The following is a 22,518-nucleotide window of genomic DNA, read 5'->3' as shown; positions in this document are numbered from 1 at the left end:
AATAATACTTCAAAAAAAACGTAAATCAATAAAAGTTTGTATTCTTATTGTAATTAACATAATACAATTTTTTACAATGACCAGTTTAAAAATTGCCTGGTCCAGTTCAAAAATTAAATCGGAGGGGGGTCAGTGGTCCACGAGACTACTGAGAAAGTTCAAGGGTACCATTAAAATTCTAATATTTTAATTATCCACTTCTTTGGTTTAGCAGACGACGTGCAGGAAAGTCGCTGGCCTAATGTCTAGTTTAAAAAATCCTTATTTGGTCACGGACCAGAAAACTCACGTAAACGCGAAGCGAATGTCGAAAACTACGTATTTTCCGACTGAGGAGAGGCGAAATAGCCCGGCCTCCTTTTACGTCCCCCCTAACCGAAAGGTTAGTGGTTCGAGCCCAGCCAGGAGCGGTGTTGTGAAGTCTCTGATGTAACGTAAAAAGTCAAAGTTTTGCCAAAATACGTGACGATTATTGTTCTTCATAGCTTCCGTGGTGCAATGGTTAGCGCGTTCGGCTGTTAATCGAAAGTTTGGTGGTTCAAGCCCAGCCAGAAGCGGTGTTGTGAAGTCTCTTATGTAACGAAAAAAGTCAAAGTTTTGCCAAAATACGTGACGATTGTCGTTCTTCAAAGCTTCCGTGGTGCAATGGTTAGCGCGTACAGCTGTTAACCGAAAGGTTGGTGGTTCGAGCCCAGCCAGGAGCGGTGTTGTGAAGTCTCTGATGTGACGTAAAAATCAAAGTTCTGCCAAAATACGTGACGATAATTGTTTTCAAAGCTTTTGTGCTGCAATGGTTAGCGCGTTCGGCTGTAAACCGAAGGGTTGTTGGTTTTAGTCCACCCTGGAGCGTTGTTGTGAAGTCTTATAAATAACGTAAAAATTCAAAGTTTTTCTACAATACCTGAAGATCATTTAATTTCAAAGCTTCCGTGGCGCAATGGTTAGCGCGTTCGGGTTTTAACCGAAAGGTTGGTGGTTCGAGCCCAGCCAGGAGCGGTGTTGTGAAGTCTCTGATGTGACGTAAAAAGTCAAAGTTTTGCCAAAATACGTGACGATAATTGTTTTCAAAGCTTTTGTGCTGCAATGGTTAGCGCGTTCGGCTGTTAATCGAAAGTTTGGTGGTTCAAGCCCAGCCAGAAGCGGTGTTGTGAAGTCTCTTATGTAACGAAAAAAGTCAAAGTTTTGCCAAAATTCGCGACGATAATTGTTTTTCAAAGCTTCCGTGGTGCAATGATTAGCGCGTTCGGCTGTAAACCGAAGGGTTGTTGGTTTTAGTCCACCCGGGAGCGTTGTTGTGAAGTCTTATAAATAACGTAAAAATTCAAAGTTTTTCCACAATACCTGAAGATCATTTAATTTCAAAGCTTCCGTGGCGCAATGGTTAGCGCGTACAGCTGTTAACCGAAAGGTTGGTGGTTCGAGCCCAGCCAGAAGCGGGGTTGTGAAGACTCTGATGTAACGTAAAAAATCAAAGTTTCGCCAAAATATGTGACGAAAATTGTTTTTCAAAGCTTCCGTGGCGCAATGGTTAGCGCGTTCGGGTTTTAACCGAAAGGTTGGTGGTTCGAGCCCAGCCAGAAGCGGTGTTGTGAAGTCTCTTATGTAACGAAAAAAGTCAAAGTTTTGCCAAAATACGTGACGATTATCGTTCTTCAAAGCTTCCGTGGTGCAATGGTTAGCGCGTACAGCTGTTAACCGAAAGGTTGGTGGTTCGAGCCCAGCCAGAAGCGGGGTTGTGAAGTCTCTTATGTAACGAAAAAAGTCAAAGTTTTGCCAAAATTCGCGACGATAATTGTTTTTCAAAGCTTCCGTAGTGCAATGGTTCAAGTACCTACAAGCACCCACAAGTACCTACAAACACTCACAAGTACCCACAAGTACCTACAAGTACCAAAGGCAGTGTGGGGGACCTTTTCCAACTTAACTTGTTAGCTCACACAAAGCTAGGTCCCCTTGTTTTTCAACCACCACGAGATTTGAACCTAATAGATTTAAAAGTGCTAACATCATAAACTGACTCTTTACACTGCTTAAATATCGCAGATTGGAATGGTTTTGAAAATTTTAATTTAAACATACTTAGACTTAATTATAGTCAATGAAAATTGCTTAGCGGAATGTTAGGTGTTGTACCTTCCATTTAAAACCGGAAGCTTTGAAAAACAATTATCGTCGCGAATTTTGGCAAAACTTTGACTTTTTTCGTTACATAAGAGACTTCACAACACCGCTTCTGGCTGGGCTTGAACCACCAAACTTTCGATTAACAGCCGAACGCGCTAACCATTGCAGCACAAAAGCTTTGAAAACAATTATCGTCACGTATTTTGGCAAAACTTCTACTTTTTTCGTTACATAAGAGACTTCACAACACCGCTTCTGGCTGGGCTTGAACCACCAAACTTTCGATTAACAGCTGAACGCGCTAACCATTGCGCCACGGAAGCTTTGAAAAACAATTATCGTCACATATTTTGTCAAAACTTTGATTTTTTACGTTACATCAGAGACTTCACAACCCCGCTTCTGGCTGGGCTCGAACCACCAACCTTTCGGTTAACAGCTGTACGCGCTAACCATTGCGCCACGGAAGCTTTGAAACTAAATGATCTTCAGGTATTGTGGAAAAACTTTGAATTTTTACGTTATTTATAAGACTTCACAACAACGCTCCAGGGTGGACTAAAACCAACAACCCTTCGGTTTACAGCCGAACGCGCTAACCATTGCAGCACAAAAGCTTTGAAAACAATTATCGTCACGTATTTTGGCAGAACTTTGATTTTTACGTCACATCAGAGACTTCACAACACCGCTCCTGGCTGGGCTCGAACCACCAACCTTTCGGTTAACAGCTGTACGCGCTAACCATTGCACCACGGAAGCTTTGAAGAACGACAATCGTCACGTATTTTGGCAAAACTTTGACTTTTTTCGTTACATAAGAGACTTCACAACACCGCTTCTGGCTGGGCTTGAACCACCAAACTTTCGATTAACAGCCGAACGCGCTAACCATTGCACCACGGAAGCTATGAAGAACAATAATCGTCACGTATTTTGGCAAAACTTTGACTTTTTACGTTACATCAGAGACTTCACAACACCGCTCCTGGCTGGGCTCGAACCACTAACCTTTCGGTTAGGGGGGACGTAAAAGGAGGCCGGGCTATTTCGCCTCTCCTCAGTCGGAAAATACGTAGTTTTCGACATTCGCTTCGCGTTTACGTGAGTTTTCTGGTCCGTGACCAAATAAGGATTTTTTAAACTAGACATTAGGCCAGCGACTTTCCTGCACGTCGTCTGCTAAACCAAAGAAGTGGATAATTAAAATATTAGAATTTTAATGGTACCCTTGAACTTTCTCAGTAGTCTCGTGGACCACTGACCCCCCTCCGATTTAATTTTTGAACTGGACCAGGCAATTTTTAAACTGGTCATTGTAAAAAATTGTATTATGTTAATTACAATAAGAATACAAACTTTTATTGATTTACGTTTTTTTTGAAGTATTATTATAAATAAATGTTTGATTGAGCTAAATTTATGGTCCCCTTTATATATGTTTCTGCTTAGTGCAGATTTTGAAAATGTAAAACTGTTTCTTAACATTCTTAATTAAAATGAAGACTGAAGAAACAGATATTAATCAAAAATGTCTTGATTAGAATCAAGACCTAAAAAGTATCGATAAGTCTGAGGTTATCACTTGTCTGAAGGATCAGATATTAATTTTTCTATTTAATTGAAACTTAAATGCATGCTTAAGAAAAAACAACGTTCCATTACCGTTTTCCGTTGAAATAAATTATTTTACTGGTAATCAATTTCAAAAATTTACTTATCTCGGCTTTTCGACCACAATTCCATTACCCGAAAACATTTTATCATTACATTAATTACTTTTGGGAGATAACGTGTCAAAATAACCTATAAAACAATAAAAAACTGTAATAGCGGTCTGTTTAGCCATGACAAGAACCTTTTAAAAGTTACAAGCACTATATAACCCTTTCGAGACTAACAGGACCTGAGCAAACTATTTCATCATGTGCGACCTCGGCCTTGAAACTCTCTCATAGTCCCAGTGTGTGTAGAACATAATTTTTCGCTGTTATCTGCCAAAATCAATCTTTCTAGGTAGTGCCGCCTCCTCACTTGAATTTTTCATGATATATTAAGGTTTGAACGAACAAAATTCAAGATTACCATTTTCACTACCATGTCCCTCTGCTAACTTGAAGCAAACTTTCCTCTCTTTCTGCTGCTCATTACCGGTGCCATTCCCTTGACTTTTTGTTCGTTATAACTACTATCATGAGTTTATTTATTTCAAACCAAAATATAAAAAAATTGGATTTTTTTCCTTTTGTGCTACTTAAAATTTACAAATGTATATAACGTTGTCCGTGCCATATCAAATAGTCTCTAACCATTGTTAGAAACTAGAGAGAGAAATTGGGCAGTAACACTGATCATGCCCTGAACTATGAGAAAGAACAATACGACGGTTGACTAAAGTACACTTGATATTACATCATTTTGCAAAACCGCGAGTAAAAATCTAACTGTCCCTATTGAATTTGGCGCCATTGGTTTTAGAATAATTAAAATGTTCCACTGCGAAGCGTGCCGGTCACGAATGGGGATGTAACGTCTTTAGGAACCTTTTAAAACGCAAAACCATACACGTACTCTCCCAAAAGTAATTAATGTAATGATAAAATGTTTTCGGGGAATGGAATTGTGGTCGAAAAGCCGAGATAAGTAAATTTTTGAAATTGATTACCAGTAAAATAATTTATTTCAACGGAAAACGGTAATGGAACGTTGTTTTTTCATAAGCATGCATTTAAGTTTCAATTAAATAGAAAAATTAATATCTGATCCTTCAGACAAGTGATAACCTCAGACTTATCGATACTTTTTAGGTCTTGATTCTAATCAAGACATTTTTGATTAATAAAAACTGTCTTTGCGACAAAGATGAGAAAAAGTAAGAGATAATTGCCGGAAGTAACAGAAATTCAAATTTTGACTTTTGTAGACATGATTATTAAACATTGAATATTTTAAAAAATTGCTTATCTTAGTTTTTTCACCAAAATACCTTTAGTAAAAGTATTTTATTGTGAAATATCTGCATAACATTACGCATATCTGGGAGCACTGCCGTGCTCCCAGCCAAGTCGAGCACTGACATCCTTTTCTCGAAGCAACTCGTGGCACTTTTAAACCCACTGTAACTTCGTGATGGTTAGAGGTAAAAGTCTGAAATTTTGCTTGCCGCGAGGACTGTCAATCCTAGCTCTAGTTTCCAAATTTCAAGTTCCTACCTTATATACTTTTCGAAATATCGCAGGTGAAATTTACCTTATTTTGTCACTCACTCACTCACTCACTCACCGATCATCAAAATTCTAAGGTACTTCTAGAGGAGATAGAAACTTAAAATTCAGGATTTAGTTTTCATTTATTTTATAAAGCACAGAAAAATTAAAACATCCCGAAATTTTTATAAAATTGTTCTTTAGTTCTTTATTTATAGGATATCGCGTACAATCTTTATTACATATTCTCTGCGGGTCGAAAGGGGTAATTCAGCGTAAATATGGACAAACGTTAGCGATTATATTGGCAAACGAAGTACCACGAGAGGGTCTTGTTTTAATATAACTACCGAAGTATAACGAGAGGGTCTACAAAAAGAAGTGAGATCCTATGAAAAACATTAACATGTACAAAAATGGGCCAAGCCTCGCCTCGTGCCCTTTCCGCTGTAAAACGTTCTGAGATCCCATGTAGAGCCAAGTCTGCCTTTTGATCTCATTCAATCGCCAATTGAACAATTATGTTATAAATTAAGTCCTTTTCCTAGTTAATAACCAATATTCTTTGACTCTATCATTATTATACATCTTTGTTCGTATCAAAAATATCGTGACTTGGCAAGCGCGTGTATATAAGGTTATGCATGACTCTTCTTATAAACTTGTACATATCCCCTCGACCATAAACGATTTAGTGAATATCCCTTCGATTATTTTAAAATCGGCAACGATTTAGTGAATTTCCCCTCGACTTCCTTTTAATATTACTTACCTGCGATTGCCAAGTCACGATATTTTTGATACGAACAAAGATTTATAATAATGATAGAGTCAAAGAATATTGGTTATTAACTAGGAAAAGGACTTAATTTATAACATAATTGTTCAATTGGCGATTGAATGAGATCAAAAGGCAGACTTGGCTCTACATGGGATCTCAGAACGTTTTACAGCGGAAAGGGCACGAGGCGAGGCTTGGCCCATTTTTGTACATGTTAATGTTTTTCATAGGATGCATTTTACTTTCTATTAAAAATATACAGTTAGGTTTGAGTATTCGGCTCTATAAGGAGAATAAAATATACTGAAAATCGATGATCGCTGATAAAATAAAACTAGTATTGAGACCTAACAAAATGTGTTAGTTAATTGACTATAACCCAAGGGATTGAGCATAGCACGAAGGGTCGGTCATTCGAAGAAATCATCATTCTCGAAATCGACATACATACACAAATATACACACAGACACGCCCAGTGTAATACCTCTCCATGACGTCATCGTCACTCGGAATGGTAAAGAGTGAGATAAAAAAATCTGTTTTATCAGGGTTTTTTTAAAGGCATAATGAAATGGTCAGACAGTTTTTTCATCGATTTATAATCACATAAAAATCAATAACGAAATTTAGTGAAACCTTTATAGATAAAAGCGATAAAAAAGGTCCCCCCCTTTACCGAGTTGAAATGATAGGCGTTTCGTATGTTATCAAATTATTTTAGCTGCTAGGCCATTTAGAGAAGGTTGTTTAAGTTTTAACAGGAGCTAATATGGTTTTCGAAGCCGGACATAAGAAAATAGGAAATAAGATGATAGCAAGGTGCTTGTACCAACGGTACCTAAATTTACAAGTGCCCCTCGATCAGATTCACAAAATTGTTCATTTTCGAGAAATAGCGAAGGAATTGGGCGTTAGTTCAAGAAGTCAAGAAAATGCAGCAAAAATGTTTAGGGGAAGATTCATAAACGATTATAAGAGTAGTGACCCAACGGAAGAAGGACTGAAAACGATTTTTATGAAATTAGTTAATTCAACAACTACCGAAGCTGACCCTTCTGAATCAACATCAAATGAAATTCAAACAAGATGGGGAGATTTATTGAAAGAAAATTATACGCCCAAGTCAGGCATGGCATCAAATACCGCATCTAGATTGTCAAATTTCAGTCCTAAGTTTGTATAAATTATTTAATTGTATTGTAAATCTGTTAAATCTATAAGTTAATTTTATTTTATTTTTCTTTTAGTTGTCAGTCAACTCCCGTTAAAGAACAAGATGAAAGGAACAATTGGGTAAGTTGGTTTTTTTAGCAGCTTAACAATAAAATTAGTAAAATTACACTGTATTTCCACCAATTAGGATGAAGAAGATTTAATGGCGGATAATTTAACCCTAACTGGTCCTGAAATCACAGTTTCAAATATGACAGGCTCTCATGTCCCATTGCCCAATCAGATCTGAATCTCTTATGTCTTTTCTTAAACATGAAGAGGAGGCAAAAGCAACGCCATGATTTTAGTTATTTTTATTTATCACTTTTATTAATTCATTTGTTTGTTTATATTTTTAATTGTCTGTAATTTTTGTACAAAATTTAGTTCTTTTCTTTTGATAATTTTACATGTCTTTAGAATAAATTCAATTGTTCAAAGTAAAATATTGATTTTTATTAAGAGAGGGTGGTCCTAAATAGTGTTCCTGGCTTTTTTAAGTCCAAAACTTGGGCCTAAATAGAAACAGCCTTTTATTAATGAAGTCTTAAGGCACCATCTCGATTAAATCCGCTACATTTTTCAATATAATAAATAACTAAATCTAACAGAAGAGGATGTTTGCGCCATTCTTCAAAGGGTTCTAATTCTACATAACTTTCCATGTTGGTGAAATGTTCTTTTTTTTTTTTTTTTTTTTTGGAGGTTTCAATGCAAGCGGGTCAGAGGACCTCGGCAAGGATGTGATTAGTCAGGTTTCATTATGTGTGTAAGCAGGGGAAGGAAATGAGGTTTACTTGGGAGGTGACGGATGGGGTGTGGGGGTCAAGTCACCTCCGGCGGACACGGGGCAGTCGGCACCTATAGGGTAGGATCGCCGACATGTGTCTTATTCCCTCAAACTTTGCCTCCCAGAAGCTTAGCTTACAGGAGTACGCCACACTCCCGGCTGTTGGTGAAAATTACAGCAACCAATTTTTCAGAGTAGAAAATGACGGGTAAACTGTTCCATAGCGGCTCTTTGGTGACACGTGACCTGAGTTTAATAAACACTTGCAGTTTGTTTCCATAAGTCATTTAGAATGTTTTAGCAGACGATGCATGGGAGAATATCTACTATTTTAGAATTTGGGGTAATTCGGCAAAAGTTCGGCAAAAATAACTTCGGGGTAAAATAGTGTTTCACCCCATAATATATTGCCGAAAAACCCCTGTTTTACCCCAAACTTTTGAATTTCCTCAATATTAATGTATTATAAAGATAATATAAATTAATTTCAGTGTTTAATAGTAAAAAAGGGATTTACCAGCTTATAGCTTAGTTTTAATCTTAATTTTGTAGTTTAATTAAAAGTTATTTTAATTTTTGTCCCAAAAATGTACGTTTTTGGTCTAATTTTATATTAATTATATTTAATTATGTGGAAATTAATGCTGGATTGTGGTTCGGCAGAGTAGATTTAGATAATAAATTGAGATTCAATTAACAATTCACATTAATAGCAATGTTTTATTGAAAATTCAATCCCTGCCGAATAATCCCTATTTTACCCCAAACTTTGGAATTTCGCACTTCTTCAACGACTCGGCATATTTTTTCATTTCTCCCCGTAATATTTTGCCGAAACATCCCTATTTTACCCCAAACTTTGGAATTTCCCGCTTATTAATGTTTTTAAAAATAGTAAAAATTAATTTCAGTGTTAAATAGGAAAAAAGGGGATTTACCAACTTCTCGCCTTGTTTTAATCTCAATTATGTAGATCAATTAAAAGTTAATTTTTGTCCCTAAAATGTATGTTTTTGGTCGAATTTTTCGTTAATTATGCTTAATTAAGTTGAAATTAACGTTGGATTGTGGTTCGGCAGAGTAGATTTAGCTTATAAAATCAGATTCAATAATCAATTCACATTAATATCATTGTTTAATTGAAAATTCAATCCTTGCCGAAAAAACCCTATTTTACCCCAAACTTTAGAATTTCCTGAATATTAATGTTTTTAAAAGATAATATAAATTAATTTAAGTGTCAAATAGTAAAAAAGGAGCTTTACCAGCTTCTAGCTTTGTTTTAATCTTAATTATGTAGTTCAATTAAAAGTTATTTTAATTTTTGTCCCAAAAATTTATGTTTTTGGTCGAATTTTACGTTAATTATGCTTAATTAAGTTGAAATTAACGTTGGATTGTGGTTCGGCAGAGTAGATTTAGCTTATAAATTGAGATTCAATAAACAATTCATATTAATGTCAATGTTTAGTTGAGTTTTTGATATTTGCCGAAAAATCCCTATAAGTGTCGTTGGGGCAAGACAGGGTAGCTTAGTTAGGCTTATTTAGTTTCTGAAATGCATTTAAAGGATTAACTTGATTTAATTTCGACGTTTAGTGTAGCCCCCCGTATTTTTATATTTTACCCCACTCTTTTTTGCCGAAAAGTGCCGAAACGGACACTATTTTACCCCGAATAGCCGAAGGCGAAGCCATAAGTCATTTAGGATGTTTTAGCAGACGATGCATGGGAGATTTCTACTATTTTAGATTTTGGGGTAATTCGGCAAAAGTTCGGCAAAAATATTTTCGGGGTAAAATAGTGTTCCCCGTCTAAATTATAGTCTCGAATGTGAAGATATGTTCCGTGTGGCCTTTGAGATTGAAAAACACATATTTTACAGTCCACTGACTCTAGCCAGTGTCCAGCAGCTGCACAATTCTTAACTGCCTCTAATTTTAGCAGACCACGGGCGCCGTGCAAAGGCCAAAAGCCTAAGTTTTTTTATTCCAGTGCATTGGGGACGGGGTTGACAGCCGCCCACCACTGGTGACGGAATTCACTCGAAAATCGTATAATAGAAATTGGCTTCAGCTATCCCCAGGCAACCCAACCAGACAGCAACCTGCTGGAACGAACTAGGCTGAAATATAAGATGTGGAAATGACGCAGAGATTTCATCTGACCACAAAACTTAAGCGAAATCTTTAAGGAGCGACGACATAAGCTAATAGTCTTGGTGACCTGCCTACAAAAACGTAACTTAGCGTCGAATATAGTACCCAAATCTTTAGTTTGAGTTGCTGTGCGGATGGGTTTGGAGTCAATTAAGTAGAAGTTCAGCAACATTCAAACGAATTGGTTATTAGAAAACTATTATTCTTTCATTGATAAAACAAGACATTACCATGCAAAAACGGAAGTGCCGGTACTTTCATTTTAAGGCATCATTGCTCGGTCCACTGATAAATTTCCTAACGTTGGGATTATTTGGGAAATATACATTCACTTCTGTGTTTCTGAAACTCGAAAATGTGCAGTTACAACCCATATTTATTTAAGAAATAATAAATTTAAATCCGAAAGACAAACTACTCCCATAATTATACATTTAATATTGCAAAACTCATGAACTTAAACATATTTACTTTTATTGTTTAGTAATAAACAATTTGTATGTTGTGTTTAAATCATGGTGGGAAATACATTTTTTTATTTTAAAATCTATATTTTAACACAAATATTCACCTTTTTATTAAGATTTGGACTAACATTATTTATATTTACACCAATGTTGTAAAACGAGGCATTTTAAATTTCGCGCCAAAGTGTAGAATTTCCCGCCATCTACGTGTTGCTGTTGGAAGTAAAACATCCAGTGGTTACCGCGCATGTCAATGGGCGGGGCTTTACCTTTCCCCACTCGGTCTATATCCCACTCTACTATTGACGAAATTCGAATATCACATGCTGCGTAAAACCCAATGAGATAGAATATATGTATTAAACCTAGAGTCACAACGTGAGATCTCGAGATCGACGTTTCGCGATACACTTTTTGTCGAGCATGAATCTTTATCAAATACGGGTGGCGCCACCTATTAATCGCTTGAACTTTTTATTACCGCCTGCTGCTATAATCTGTGTAAAAAGCTGTCAAGATAGTTTTTTAAACGTGTTAAATAAAATACGCGAGTTACTAATAAAAACTCTAGTCCTTTTTAATCTAATAAATAGATAGACGTGCTTGATTAAAACAATGTGTTTCGCGGTAAGCCGATTTGAATTTTCACTCTAGATTTAATACATATATTCCTATCTCATTGGTAAAACATCAAATCTGGAAAAACAAATTAATGTCGAATCCATTAATTTTACAATGATTTGAATCGAACCCATTAATTTTACAATAATTCGAATTGAACCCATTACATTTACAATAATTCGAATTCAACCCATTACATTCCTGTATTTACAATAATTCGAATTGAACCCATTACATTTACAATAATTCGAATTGAACCCATTACATTTACAATAATTCGAATTGAACCCATTACATTTACAATAGTTCGAATGAACCCCATTGCTTTTACAATAATTCGAATGAAACCCATTACTGTTACAATAATTCGAATGAAACCCAATTACATAAGGTGGATTAGATATTTATCTCATTTTTGTAGCGTTGGTTCCTGGTGGGTTGCTTCTCCCTGAACGTGAGAGTAAGGCAGTGTAAACATTTCTACAGGGGCAATAGGGATTAACGTGAAACTCAAAAACCCTGAATGTTGGCTTTCCCCGAAATCATTTAATCCTTTAAATTTATTTTCTAATGTTTTATTTTCATTTCAAGACTTAACTTTAAAACCGAATGGAGAAATCGGCTGAAAATGGATTTTCAATGTTTCCATTTCAAGAACATTTCAACAAACTATTATGCCTACTTAAAAAGCTTTTAAGTATTGCGATAAACCTATTTTAAGTTATTTGAAAAATAGCCTCGTAAGGAGTGTATCAAAATATTGTGTGGCAAAATTGTAACCAATTAATTGTAATTTAATTCAGAGTAATGTCGGTCATTGAACAGGGTTGCCACGGGTCAAGGAACACCTGGAAAAGTCAGGGAATTTAAAAATGGACTGAAAACGTCAGGGAAAAGTCAGGGAATTTTAAAAATTACAGCATAGTCAGGGAAAAGTCGGGGAATTTGATTTTAGTGGGTAAAATTTCTGGGGATGAGTCTTTATTGGAGAGTAATGAAAGTTACTCCTCATCATCTCGTATCTTAAGACAGAGTGAACTCTGGAGCAATCCTACACTCTCAAAGGCAGGCCCAATTTTCGTAGCAGACGAAATTTTTCCCCCACTGAAATAGCTCTATAGGACAAAATGTTGATCATCGTGCACTCAACATGGTACTTTCGCATAAACTCTGGTTTCAAATGTCGGGTGTAGAGAGAGTCTGTGTTGTTGTTGAGTACCTTGTTGTCTTAAGAGGGAATAATGATAGGGTATGTGGTCAACAAAGACAGACGCAAAGGAAGATATGGCTTCGAGCAATAAGGACTTTTGGTAACTGTCGAAGCCCTATATCATACTGCGGCCCCTTATTTTGCGCAGTTTCATTTCGAATTTAAGCTTGAAGATTTCCAGTTTCCTCGTACTCGCAAATTAGCATCTTTGATCCCCACCAACGTCGGTTGGGTTCTCGGTTTTTGGTCACCAATCTCTCTTCCCTTATCGGGCCAGCGGTTGTTGGTGGGTGCGGGTTTTTTTAGGCGCGAGTTTAAAGTTATCCCGCCAAGAATACCACCATTTCAAATCCGCAAACAGAGCGCGGTGGGATTTAGCACCAGCACCACCGTTCAAACGTTTTTGGGGATCGTTAGACTACAGTCTTGATTCGTATACTAGATTTGTCCCCGCGTCCATTTCAAACTGAAAGCGATTAAGGATGAAACCGCCAAAACTCCGGAGAAGCCAAAACCAAAAGCGAGACGTTCTATTGTAAGTACCAGAGAGGATTCATCCGAATTTTCTTAATGTTTGAACTTAAGTTTAACAGTATGTTACTTAACCCCAAAATTGTTAAATAACATAATACGAGTCACAAATTTTCTATCTACGCTTATACCAGTTTTGATTTTTGCGGAACTTTCTCTTAAGAAACCATTGATTTGCATGTTAGTTTTGAAACGGTAGTTATTTAGCCTTGTTTTTTATAAGACTAACGCTGGTGTCGTTTTGATATATTCCCGTTTAATTAATCATTATGTATATTTATGTTTTCGACTCAATATGTTTTTGTCTCGCAAATTTGGTTTGTAAAATGATCGCAATGTTAACTATCAATCAGTAGCAAATTGTTTAAATTGTAGTATTTAAATTGCTTCCAATGTTACTAATTATTTTGACTGATTAAAAAAAGGTGCCAAGGTCGACTGATATATATATATATGATTATTAAATATGATCCCTATTTTTCGAGAAAAGTAATTAAATTCAAGTTTTTTAAAAATTTTATAGCAAAAACAAATTCAATTTTGATAGAGTAATTAACGTTTTAGGACTGATTACAATTTGTAAAATGAAAATGTTGCTTTAGTAGGAAACTGATGTGGTAGGTAAAAGATTCGTGTGTTTAAATATTATTACGTATAGGCCTAAATTTAATGTATATACTTGAACTTTGCGTTCAATTATTTTGATCTCTTAACTATTTAAGTATTTTTGTCATGGGTTTATAATTTTGAAATTTATAATTCAGTTCTTGCGTAATTATTTCAAAGTCGCATCTTCGAATTTTTTTTTCATTTTTTTTTGAAAAAGTTACAATTTGTAATAATTTTTAGGCAATATATCTACTATCAGTGATGGTTTTATAACGTTATATTTATCAGTGAAACCTCATGAGAAAGAAAACAAGAATTAATAAAAACCAATCTTTTGTGGAATTAAATTTATGTATAAACCAAAAAAAACCAAAAGGAAAAAGAAGAAAATAAACGTTTCTAACAAAGAAGTTTATTTTTGACATAAACATTGCACAAGATATTTAAAATTGTGTATTCATCCGCACTAGCCTCCTCAAGCGTTCTTTAAGTTGAATTTAAGTATGGATTCATAAAAAATCGAGATATTATAATTGATTTGTTTAATTTAAAATCTTCTTTAAGCGAATTAAAATAATTATTTTAATTTTATATTTCCTATAAAATGAATTAAATTATTTTTATTTAAGTTCTCTATTAAGTTAACAAAACTAATTATTTTAAATATTTATTACATACGAAATGGATTTAATTAATTCTCTTAACTGATGATGCAGTTAATTAAAATATGGAATAATTTGAAATTATTTAGTTGAAACTTTATCCTCCATCGCCATTCGATCTATTTTGCTAATTTACATAAATAATATAACCAGGGATAGATTTAATTTTAGTAGTAGGAATGGAGAACAGAGTAATGGAATGTGGGCGCGCGTCAAAGTCCCGGACCCCCCTTCCACGGGACGGAGAGGGGGGTATGAAGGAAGAGGCGGGTCATGGCGACAGAGGTAAAAAGGAGTAACGTATTTTTCGCCGTCCCCGTCAGCAACGTCATCAAAACGTAGTTTAAAACTGAGCCAATAAGATCATTTAAACTTTTCGTTACGTATTGGAGGGAGCCCCCCCCTTTTAACTCCAAGATTTATAGGACATTGTCCACTGGAGTGCGCAAAAATAGTGTCGCATCTTCATAGTCAAGTTATCAAAAATTCTGAAAAAATGTATTGGTCAACTGTCCAGTGACCCCCTTTGTTTTTAAAAATTATGGGACATTATAAAATTGTATTGGACAATGTCCAGTGTCTTGCGCTTATTTCCGACCCTAGTAACGATATTACAGCGATAAACCTCTTTTTCGTGAGTATAGTTGATTCATGAAGTTGTCCGGGCACCGACCACCTCTTTACGGTGTCTTTATTGTTGTTGTTGACGTCACAAAGGCCTGCCGTTTGTGTAGATTTTGTACAGGGGTAGTACAAAGTAGTACGTATTCAAAGTCTAATCATTCTGTTGATGTGTCTTACAGAGAAACCTTCGGCGGAAGCGACATTTCGTGGCTCGGAGTATTTATCATACGATCCTTTGATGAAAGCTCCGATCATCGGTTCGAGCGATCAGGTGTCGTTGTACTTCAAGAGGCGGCAACCGAGCGGCATGTTGTTCTACACGGGCGACAACGAAGATTACATGATGCTCAGTTTGAGAGACGGCGTCATCGTCCTGACCGTCAGGGTCAGCCTCGGTTCCGGCTCCGTCGAGAAGGCCGTCAGACCCGCCAAGGTCCGCTTCGACGACAATCAGTGGCACAAGGTTCTCGTTCAACGAAAAGTTAGAGAGGTAAGATAGTAACACCCCCTGCGGACAAACATTGTTTGTGGAAAAAATAAATACAATTGGGTTTCATAAACGTTAGCTCCGTAGGATTAACATGGTTCAAGAGATACGAGGAAATTATTTGAGTTGATTATAGCATGAGTTTATAAGATACGTTTCAGAAGTACGTCACTTCCTATACTTTGTAATTCTACTGAGAGACTTACAGCTCGAGCTAGTTCGAGAACGACGGAAGCGAGAATTATACAGGAAACTCTTCCCGGTTTTCAGTCAATAAAAAGATTGAAAAACACCCGAGCAAGTAGTATAATAATAATCATAATAATTTGAAATTGGATTGTGTTCCGCATTCCGGGGTTCTAAAGGAAAATGGTCATTTTCGAACGTTGCTGCAGATTTTTGTAAATTTATGTTCAAAAGTTGGATAAAAATCAAGAGTTCAATCATATAGATGGTTGTAACTTGCAAGGTCTCGGTCTAATATTTTAACAATTAAATATTGTCGTACCCGGACATGTATTTCATTGCACCCTATGTAAATCTAAATAGTGACGCAACATTGTCACGTAAGATAGTGTACATATGTCACAGAAAATTGCCCAACCAAAAGTTATCTTTAGAGATGGTTAAAAAATTATTTATTATTAACAAACCCAAAATGAATGCAATCCTCATTATAGCCGTTATTGAAACAATGGAAGTGAAGTTACAGGCATCTTTAGCCGCGCAAAAATTAGCATCAACTCCCAAGTCCTGAGAAAAGATTTCAAAAACCATCACATTATAAAACTAAATGCTCTAATTATTTGCCTTTTTTTAATCCATGCTGTAACTATGTGTAAACACCCCTAGGCCTAATTATACTTACATTAGCGTGGCTCACTTCATTTGCTGTACTTGAGATGAGCAAGGTCAACTGTAACATTTTGTTATTAAATAATTTCTTGTAAAATTTGTTTTTGACTAAGTAAAATAATTAATCTTAGAGTTTATTTTCTTTTTACCAATTTTATTTCATAATCAAATTCAGAGTTAAAATGGATCAGAAATTCATCTTTCTTTCTTTTAGTTTTCAGAAAATAATATGCTCCTGAAGGGATAAAAATCAACTTGACATCATTTTGGAATTTTCAATAGCCAAATTCCACCAATAGCCAGCGTGTAAATCAAATATTCCCATAATTTTCCTATATAAAAAACTTGCATTATTGCTGGGGACAATAGATTAATATAAAAATTTATTCTTGTATGATTAACTTACATATCTAAAAAGCGTGACATTTTCCAGCCACTAGTCTTACTTAGTTAATTTACAAATAGCCTCTTTGCCATAAACCGGTACTAGTCCTAAATTTAAATCCAAAAGGCTAATCAGCAATGAATTTCGTGAAAGTCCCAGTTCGAGATTAATTTACTTATTTTATTAATTCATTTGGCTTTACAAAGTATACATCCGACAAATTAAGCAATATTTTGATCCTGGCGGAATTTCATGTTGACCCTTAAACACATACATACTTAGCGAACTTAATTGACCTCTTGTCATACTTCTAAAATTGATTTTCCCATAAAATCCGAGATGAGGAGAAATAAAATTAATGAACATACTATTAAAGAAATATATTAAAATAAAATAAAATGTCACATAATTGGGAATCAATTCGAATCAACACGATCTGCGTTCTCTTTCGTATGCGTCAACACGTGACGCTTCAACGAAGATTTGATGGCGAATCTCTTCAGACACGTGGGACATTGATGAGGCTTTTCGCCGGAATGCGAAACCGAATGACGATAGAGATCTCCCCTTCGAGAAAAAGCTTTGCCACATTCCTGGCATTGAAATGGCTTTATCTTTTCATGCACTCCACGAATGTGCATTTGAAGACGGGCTTCGATGTTGAACACCTTTCCGCAATCTTCGCATTCGAATCCATTTTGACCCTGAAAGATTAATTATAGAAATCCCCGATCAAATATATCAAGGACTCATGGAGTAGCGAGTTCGTTTGCTGACAATTCACTCACGGTGTGGACAAACAAATGGGCTTTCAATCCACCCGCTTGAATGAATTCTTTTCCACAATATTCACATTTATGCGGTCGAACTCCAGTGTGAATTCTCACGTGACGGTTAAGGGTTTCTTTTAGGGAGAAGCTGGCGCCGCAATCGATACAGACGTATGGTTTTTCACCGGTATGTATTCTCCCATGCTTAGTGAGCGCCCCCGTGGAAGGGAAGGCCTTGGAACAAATGTCGCATTCGAATGGACGCTCGCCAGTATGAGTGCGTTCGTGAATTTTAAGCAGAGATAGTCCATGGAAATGTTTGGTACAAAAATTGCACTTGTACTTTTTGGGTCTCAGGACTTCCCCAGCATGAGTACGAAGATGTTCGTGAAGATTGTCCTAAAATGTCAACAGAAATTACAATATTTAATTTTATTTAAAAATGAAGAAAGCTAAAAAATATTGTACTTAAATAAAAACATAAACTATAGTGTACAACGTAAATATACTAAACCATAGTAAAAGCACGGAAAATTATCTAAACATTTTTGGTTTAACTAATTAAAACTGCAAGCTACCAAGTAAATTATAATGATAATTATAAGTCAAGTTTCGTTATTCACCATTCCATTTACCCAAAACATCCTTTATCATTTAAAGTAATGTATGCAGCAGAAAACAGTACAATGTTAATTAAGTTAGAGTTTCGCATATTATTTTTGTCAAATCTACTCGTTATCACAGCAGAATAACTGTAGATAATACTGTTACCTTTCGAGTATAAGCTTTGCACAAACTTGGCCACGTGAGACGGAGGTGGTTGTCCACACAAAGTCATCTTATGACGATCCAATCCGAAAATGTGGATTTTCTCCATGTCCTTCAATGTTTTCTTGCAAATTCCACACGTCAGGATTTTCTCCATGGGTCCTGTATGAGTAGCAACATGTTCAAGGAGTTCCGCTTCGCTGTTAAATTTGTCTCCGCATGTTGCGCATTCTTTGTTGCCTTCATTCAGTTTCTGAAGGAATAAAAAAAAAACACAAATTTGTTCAAACACACTATATAAAAAACGGTTTAAACTGTCCTCCATACTTCGGGGGAAGCGTAACCATCCTCGCTTTCAAGATTGTCTTCTTTGTTTTTGAGAATGACATCGCAGGTCATTTGATTTTGCCATTGAAAATAAACGAAAGGAGTAGCAGACCAGCAGCGCAGAGAGACCAACTTCAAGTTCGGGTTCGTTTAAGCTGTTAGCTGTTATTTTCGGTTGTGATCATTCTTACCGGCATTCATTTTTTTTATTTAATATTTAGGCTTTTCCATCGGTAGCTTTGAACGTCAGTTGTGCAATACGCCTTTGCTTATGCTTTGGTTGCGGTCGGCTTTATTAATAAGCCTCAACAGAGATAGATTTAATTTTAGAGGTAGGAATAGAGAACGGTTAGCGTCTAATTCAGTCCGACTCAGAGCCCAGTATAGAGCCCCTCCCTCCAACACGTAATAAAAAACTTCAGATTGGCTCACTTAAACTAGGTTTTTATGACGTTGTTGACTGGGACAGTGAAAAATACGTAATTCCTTTTTACCTCTGTCGCTATGACCCGCCTCTTCTTTCATATCCCACCGTCCCGAGGAAGGGGTCCGGGACTTCGACGCGCGCCCAGATTACTCTGTTCCCTATTTCTGCTTCTAAAATAAAAATCTTTCAATGGCCTGAGATTTGCGCTAAACGCGGGAGGCTAAAGGAGAACGTTCCTAGCATAGAAGCCATCTCCTCTGAAGTTATTTCTTAATCGAACTTGTCTCTTTGAAGGGATCTCGTGAAGCGCATATGCTATCATGAATGAGATTTTCACTAGGCTGCAATGAGTCGGGCTGAAGACCTAGACGTAATTAATATGAGTTCTAAATATTATGATATCATCGCCCAAATAAAAATATTTTCAAACCGCTTCTCCTCTTCAAAAGACGCGAGTTTACTCTTAAAGGGAGCGAGAAGTGGAAATTAAAGTGTTTTTTATCGATTCTTCTACTAATCATGAGACCAGTATGCATAATGAAAAATTCGACGTGGATATAACGTATCTTGTTAGTTGACGTAGGCGCTGCCAGTGTGTATAACCTGGATTGGAATTATATTGCGATAGAGCGATGACTGTGAACAAAATGTCCGGTCTTGTACGTTGCGCGATGATTAGCAAGCAGCCAATTAGCTGTCTATAAGGGATATCCTGCATTCTGTCTTTATCTTCACTAGTGATAGGGCAATCTTTCCTACTTAATACGATTCCATAACTGATCGGTAAGCTAACTGGCTCGTCCGCAACTATACCGTTACCAATGTTCTCTATATACCTCTGTTGAGCTAACTTGACTGAACCATCCTTTTTCAGCTCAAATTGTACCCCGAGTAAGCTGCTAATCGGACCCAACATTTTTTGATCATATTTTTTAGATGACAATTTGAATACCTTGTCTCACATATCATTGTTTACCGCGAGAACAATTAAATCATCTACATAAACTAATCCTACTGCTTTATAGGGTATGTAGTAAATACAATTTGCCCCAATGAATTTCATAAAAGCTAATTCTTTAAATGTATTGTCCAAAGTCATGTACCAATGTCTACCACTCTGTTGAAGTCCGTGCAGTGCCTTTATTAGCCGTAAGCAATGCGTTGTCGTACTGCCACGTTCATAGCCCGGAATTTGCTTATGAAGATATCTCGGTCCAATGTACCGTATAAATAAGCATTTTTTACATCCATGTGCGCGTGGACCCAGTTGAGCGTCATAACGAAAATAGCGAAGAATAGTCTTATTAATGAAAAGTTGACCACTGGAGAGAAGGTTTCATCGTAATCAATTCCATCTTGTTGACTAAAACCCTGTGCCACTACTTGGGCCCTGTACCGACTGATTTCGCCTTCGTGATTTCGTTTAATAGCGTACACCCATCTGCACCCTACTATGTTCTTATTCTTGGGTTTATCAGTTAATGCCATCACTTGTCTCTCGTCCAACACCGCCATCTCTTCATCCATAGCCTCTTTCCCTTTGCTTCGTTGCGGCGACGCCAATGCTTCCTGATAAGTCTTTGGGACTTGATACTCTGTAACGTTAGCCTCAAACACTTCTGCAATATCATCATCAGTGATGGTCGATACCAAGGTAGTAGGTGCCTTGTTAGTTGAGAAATCAAACGCTCTTATATCGTAGGGTAGGTCTTGTTCCTTTAGATATTTTTCCAACTCTTATATTGATCGAAACTGGTCTCCCTGTGGATTGTATATATATACGTCCTTGCGCGGTCCTTTCTGCCTTGGTCTTACTTTTCTTTCCCATCCATCTGGTAATTGTGGCTTAGCTTCTTGTAATAGTGGCTCCTCTGGTATCTCCGCTCCCCCTGTCTCGTCTTTCTCTTTCTCCGCTCCCCCTATGGCAACCTCCTTGTCCTCTTTGGTCGCCTCCAGCACTGGGACAATTGGTTTTGGTGGCGTTTGTGGAAGTGGTCTTTCCCCCTTTATCGGTGACGCCGCCGTTACTACTGGTGTTTTCCTTATGTTAATTTCATCTTTGTCATCACTACCGGGATCGGACTCTTCTGGCCAAGCAAATTGAGGTAAATCTTCGTAATCTTCGTTATTATTTGGTTGCTTAATATAGCTCATTCCCAATATATTTTCCTCAACCCTGACGTGTTTCGACTCCTGCACCCTTCTTTCTTTTGGATAGTAAATCCTGTAACCTCTGGTCGTACGGGCATATCCAATCAGAACCCCCAATTCGGCTCTATTATGTAATTTGCTTCTTCGCTTTGGTCCGGGAATATACGAAAACGAGAGGCTGCCTATCTTTCTAAGATGTCTGGCGCTGGGCTTGTGTTCGACCCAAAACTCCACTGGAACCTTGTCACCAAGAAGGACATGTCGAGATCTATTCTTGAGGTATACGGCTGTTAATACTATTTCTGACCATAGATTCATAGGCAATTTTGCTTCTTCTAAAAGTGTACGAGTCGTATTGAAAATAGTCCGATTAATACGTTCTGCGATCCCCTTCATTTTCGGGGAGTAAATGTTCGTGCGTTGATGCCTAATCCCAAATGTCTCGCAAAATTGGGTAAAATCCTTGTTACAATACTCTAGCCCATTGTCCGTTCTAATAGATTTTATTTTCTTCCCTGAACGAACTTCCGCTTCTTGCTTGAATAGCTTAAATTTTTGTAGGACTTTATCTTTATGCACCATGGGGTAAATCCAAATATGCCTACTAATATCATCAATAAAGGACACGTAATACTTGGCACCACCCAAAGACATAACAGGCGCAGGCCCCATACATCCGAATGGACTAATTCCAATAACTCTTGACTTTGGATGCCTTTAAAGTTCTTGTGCGCTGCTCGGGTGCATTTACTAAGATTGCATGGTATGCATGGTTCTAACGATCTAGTGACTGTTCCCATACCTTCCAACATGTTGTGATTAACCATGTATTTCAAATCATTCTCGTTTATATGTCCTAGTCTTTGATGCCATAAAGTAATCTTTGTAGGTGCCTTCCGTTCACTTGAATGAACCTCTCTCGTGTCCTGACACTTTCACGTCCTTAACAGTGTACAAATTAGCCGCTGATAATGGGGCTACAAAGTGATACCGTCCAAACTGATCGTAAACGACGTATCTTGACTTGTAAACTACCCCTTTATGGCCTGCCTGATCTATCAACCGTCCTGATATTAAGTTCCGCTTCATTCCCGGAGTAAAGAGGACATCCCTTAGAGTTACTAGTGCTCCGTTGTGTCCTCCAATTTGCATCTCTATATTTCCCCTTCCTTCAATTTTCGATTTACCTTCTCCACAGGTTGCTTCTTCTGACGCAGGTGCAAAGGTTGTGAAATATTCTCGACGATGACAAAAATGGTGGGTCGCGGCTGTATCAATGATCCAGTCGTCGGACAGTGTTGAACAAGACGCTGATACGTAGTAATTTGACTTCCACTTGTTTCTTGACTCA

General features: G+C 37.0%; 3 protein-coding genes across 3 annotated transcripts; 2 read left to right on the top strand and 1 right to left on the bottom strand.

The window, feature by feature from the left end:
- Positions 1 to 6,713: 6,713 nt before the first annotated feature.
- On the top strand, positions 6,714 to 7,574 carry LOC149691220 (uncharacterized). The gene is made up of 3 exons (XM_089869502.1): positions 6,714 to 7,285; positions 7,360 to 7,405; positions 7,473 to 7,574. Exons 1-3 carry the CDS (start codon positions 6,882 to 6,884, stop codon positions 7,572 to 7,574), a joined length of 552 nt encoding a protein of 183 aa, XP_089725628.1. The 5' UTR covers positions 6,714 to 6,881.
- A 5,467-nt stretch (positions 7,575 to 13,041) lies between these two features.
- LOC149691219 (neurexin 1-like) lies at positions 13,042 to 15,721 on the top strand. The gene is made up of 2 exons (XM_089869470.1): positions 13,042 to 13,106; positions 15,177 to 15,721. Exon 2 carries the CDS (start codon positions 15,236 to 15,238, stop codon positions 15,494 to 15,496), a length of 261 nt encoding a protein of 86 aa, XP_089725596.1. The 5' UTR covers positions 13,042 to 13,106; positions 15,177 to 15,235; the 3' UTR covers positions 15,497 to 15,721.
- Positions 15,722 to 17,140: 1,419 nt separating this feature from the next.
- On the bottom strand, positions 17,141 to 18,661 carry LOC149691218 (uncharacterized). The gene is made up of 4 exons (XM_089869501.1): positions 18,590 to 18,661; positions 18,180 to 18,515; positions 17,513 to 17,893; positions 17,141 to 17,428 (listed from the first exon to the last, which is right to left on the bottom strand). Exons 1-4 carry the CDS (start codon positions 18,659 to 18,661, stop codon positions 17,141 to 17,143), a joined length of 1,077 nt encoding a protein of 358 aa, XP_089725627.1.
- Positions 18,662 to 22,518: the final 3,857 nt, after the last annotated feature.

The sequence above is a fragment of the Phalangium opilio genome, unplaced genomic scaffold (genome assembly GCF_054372755.1).
Source record: "Phalangium opilio isolate 3A_F unplaced genomic scaffold, DU_Popi_V2 ptg000026l_1, whole genome shotgun sequence".
Classification (NCBI taxonomy): Eukaryota; Metazoa; Arthropoda; class Arachnida; order Opiliones; family Phalangiidae; genus Phalangium; species Phalangium opilio.
This window is presented reverse-complemented; position numbering and strand designations above follow the sequence as displayed.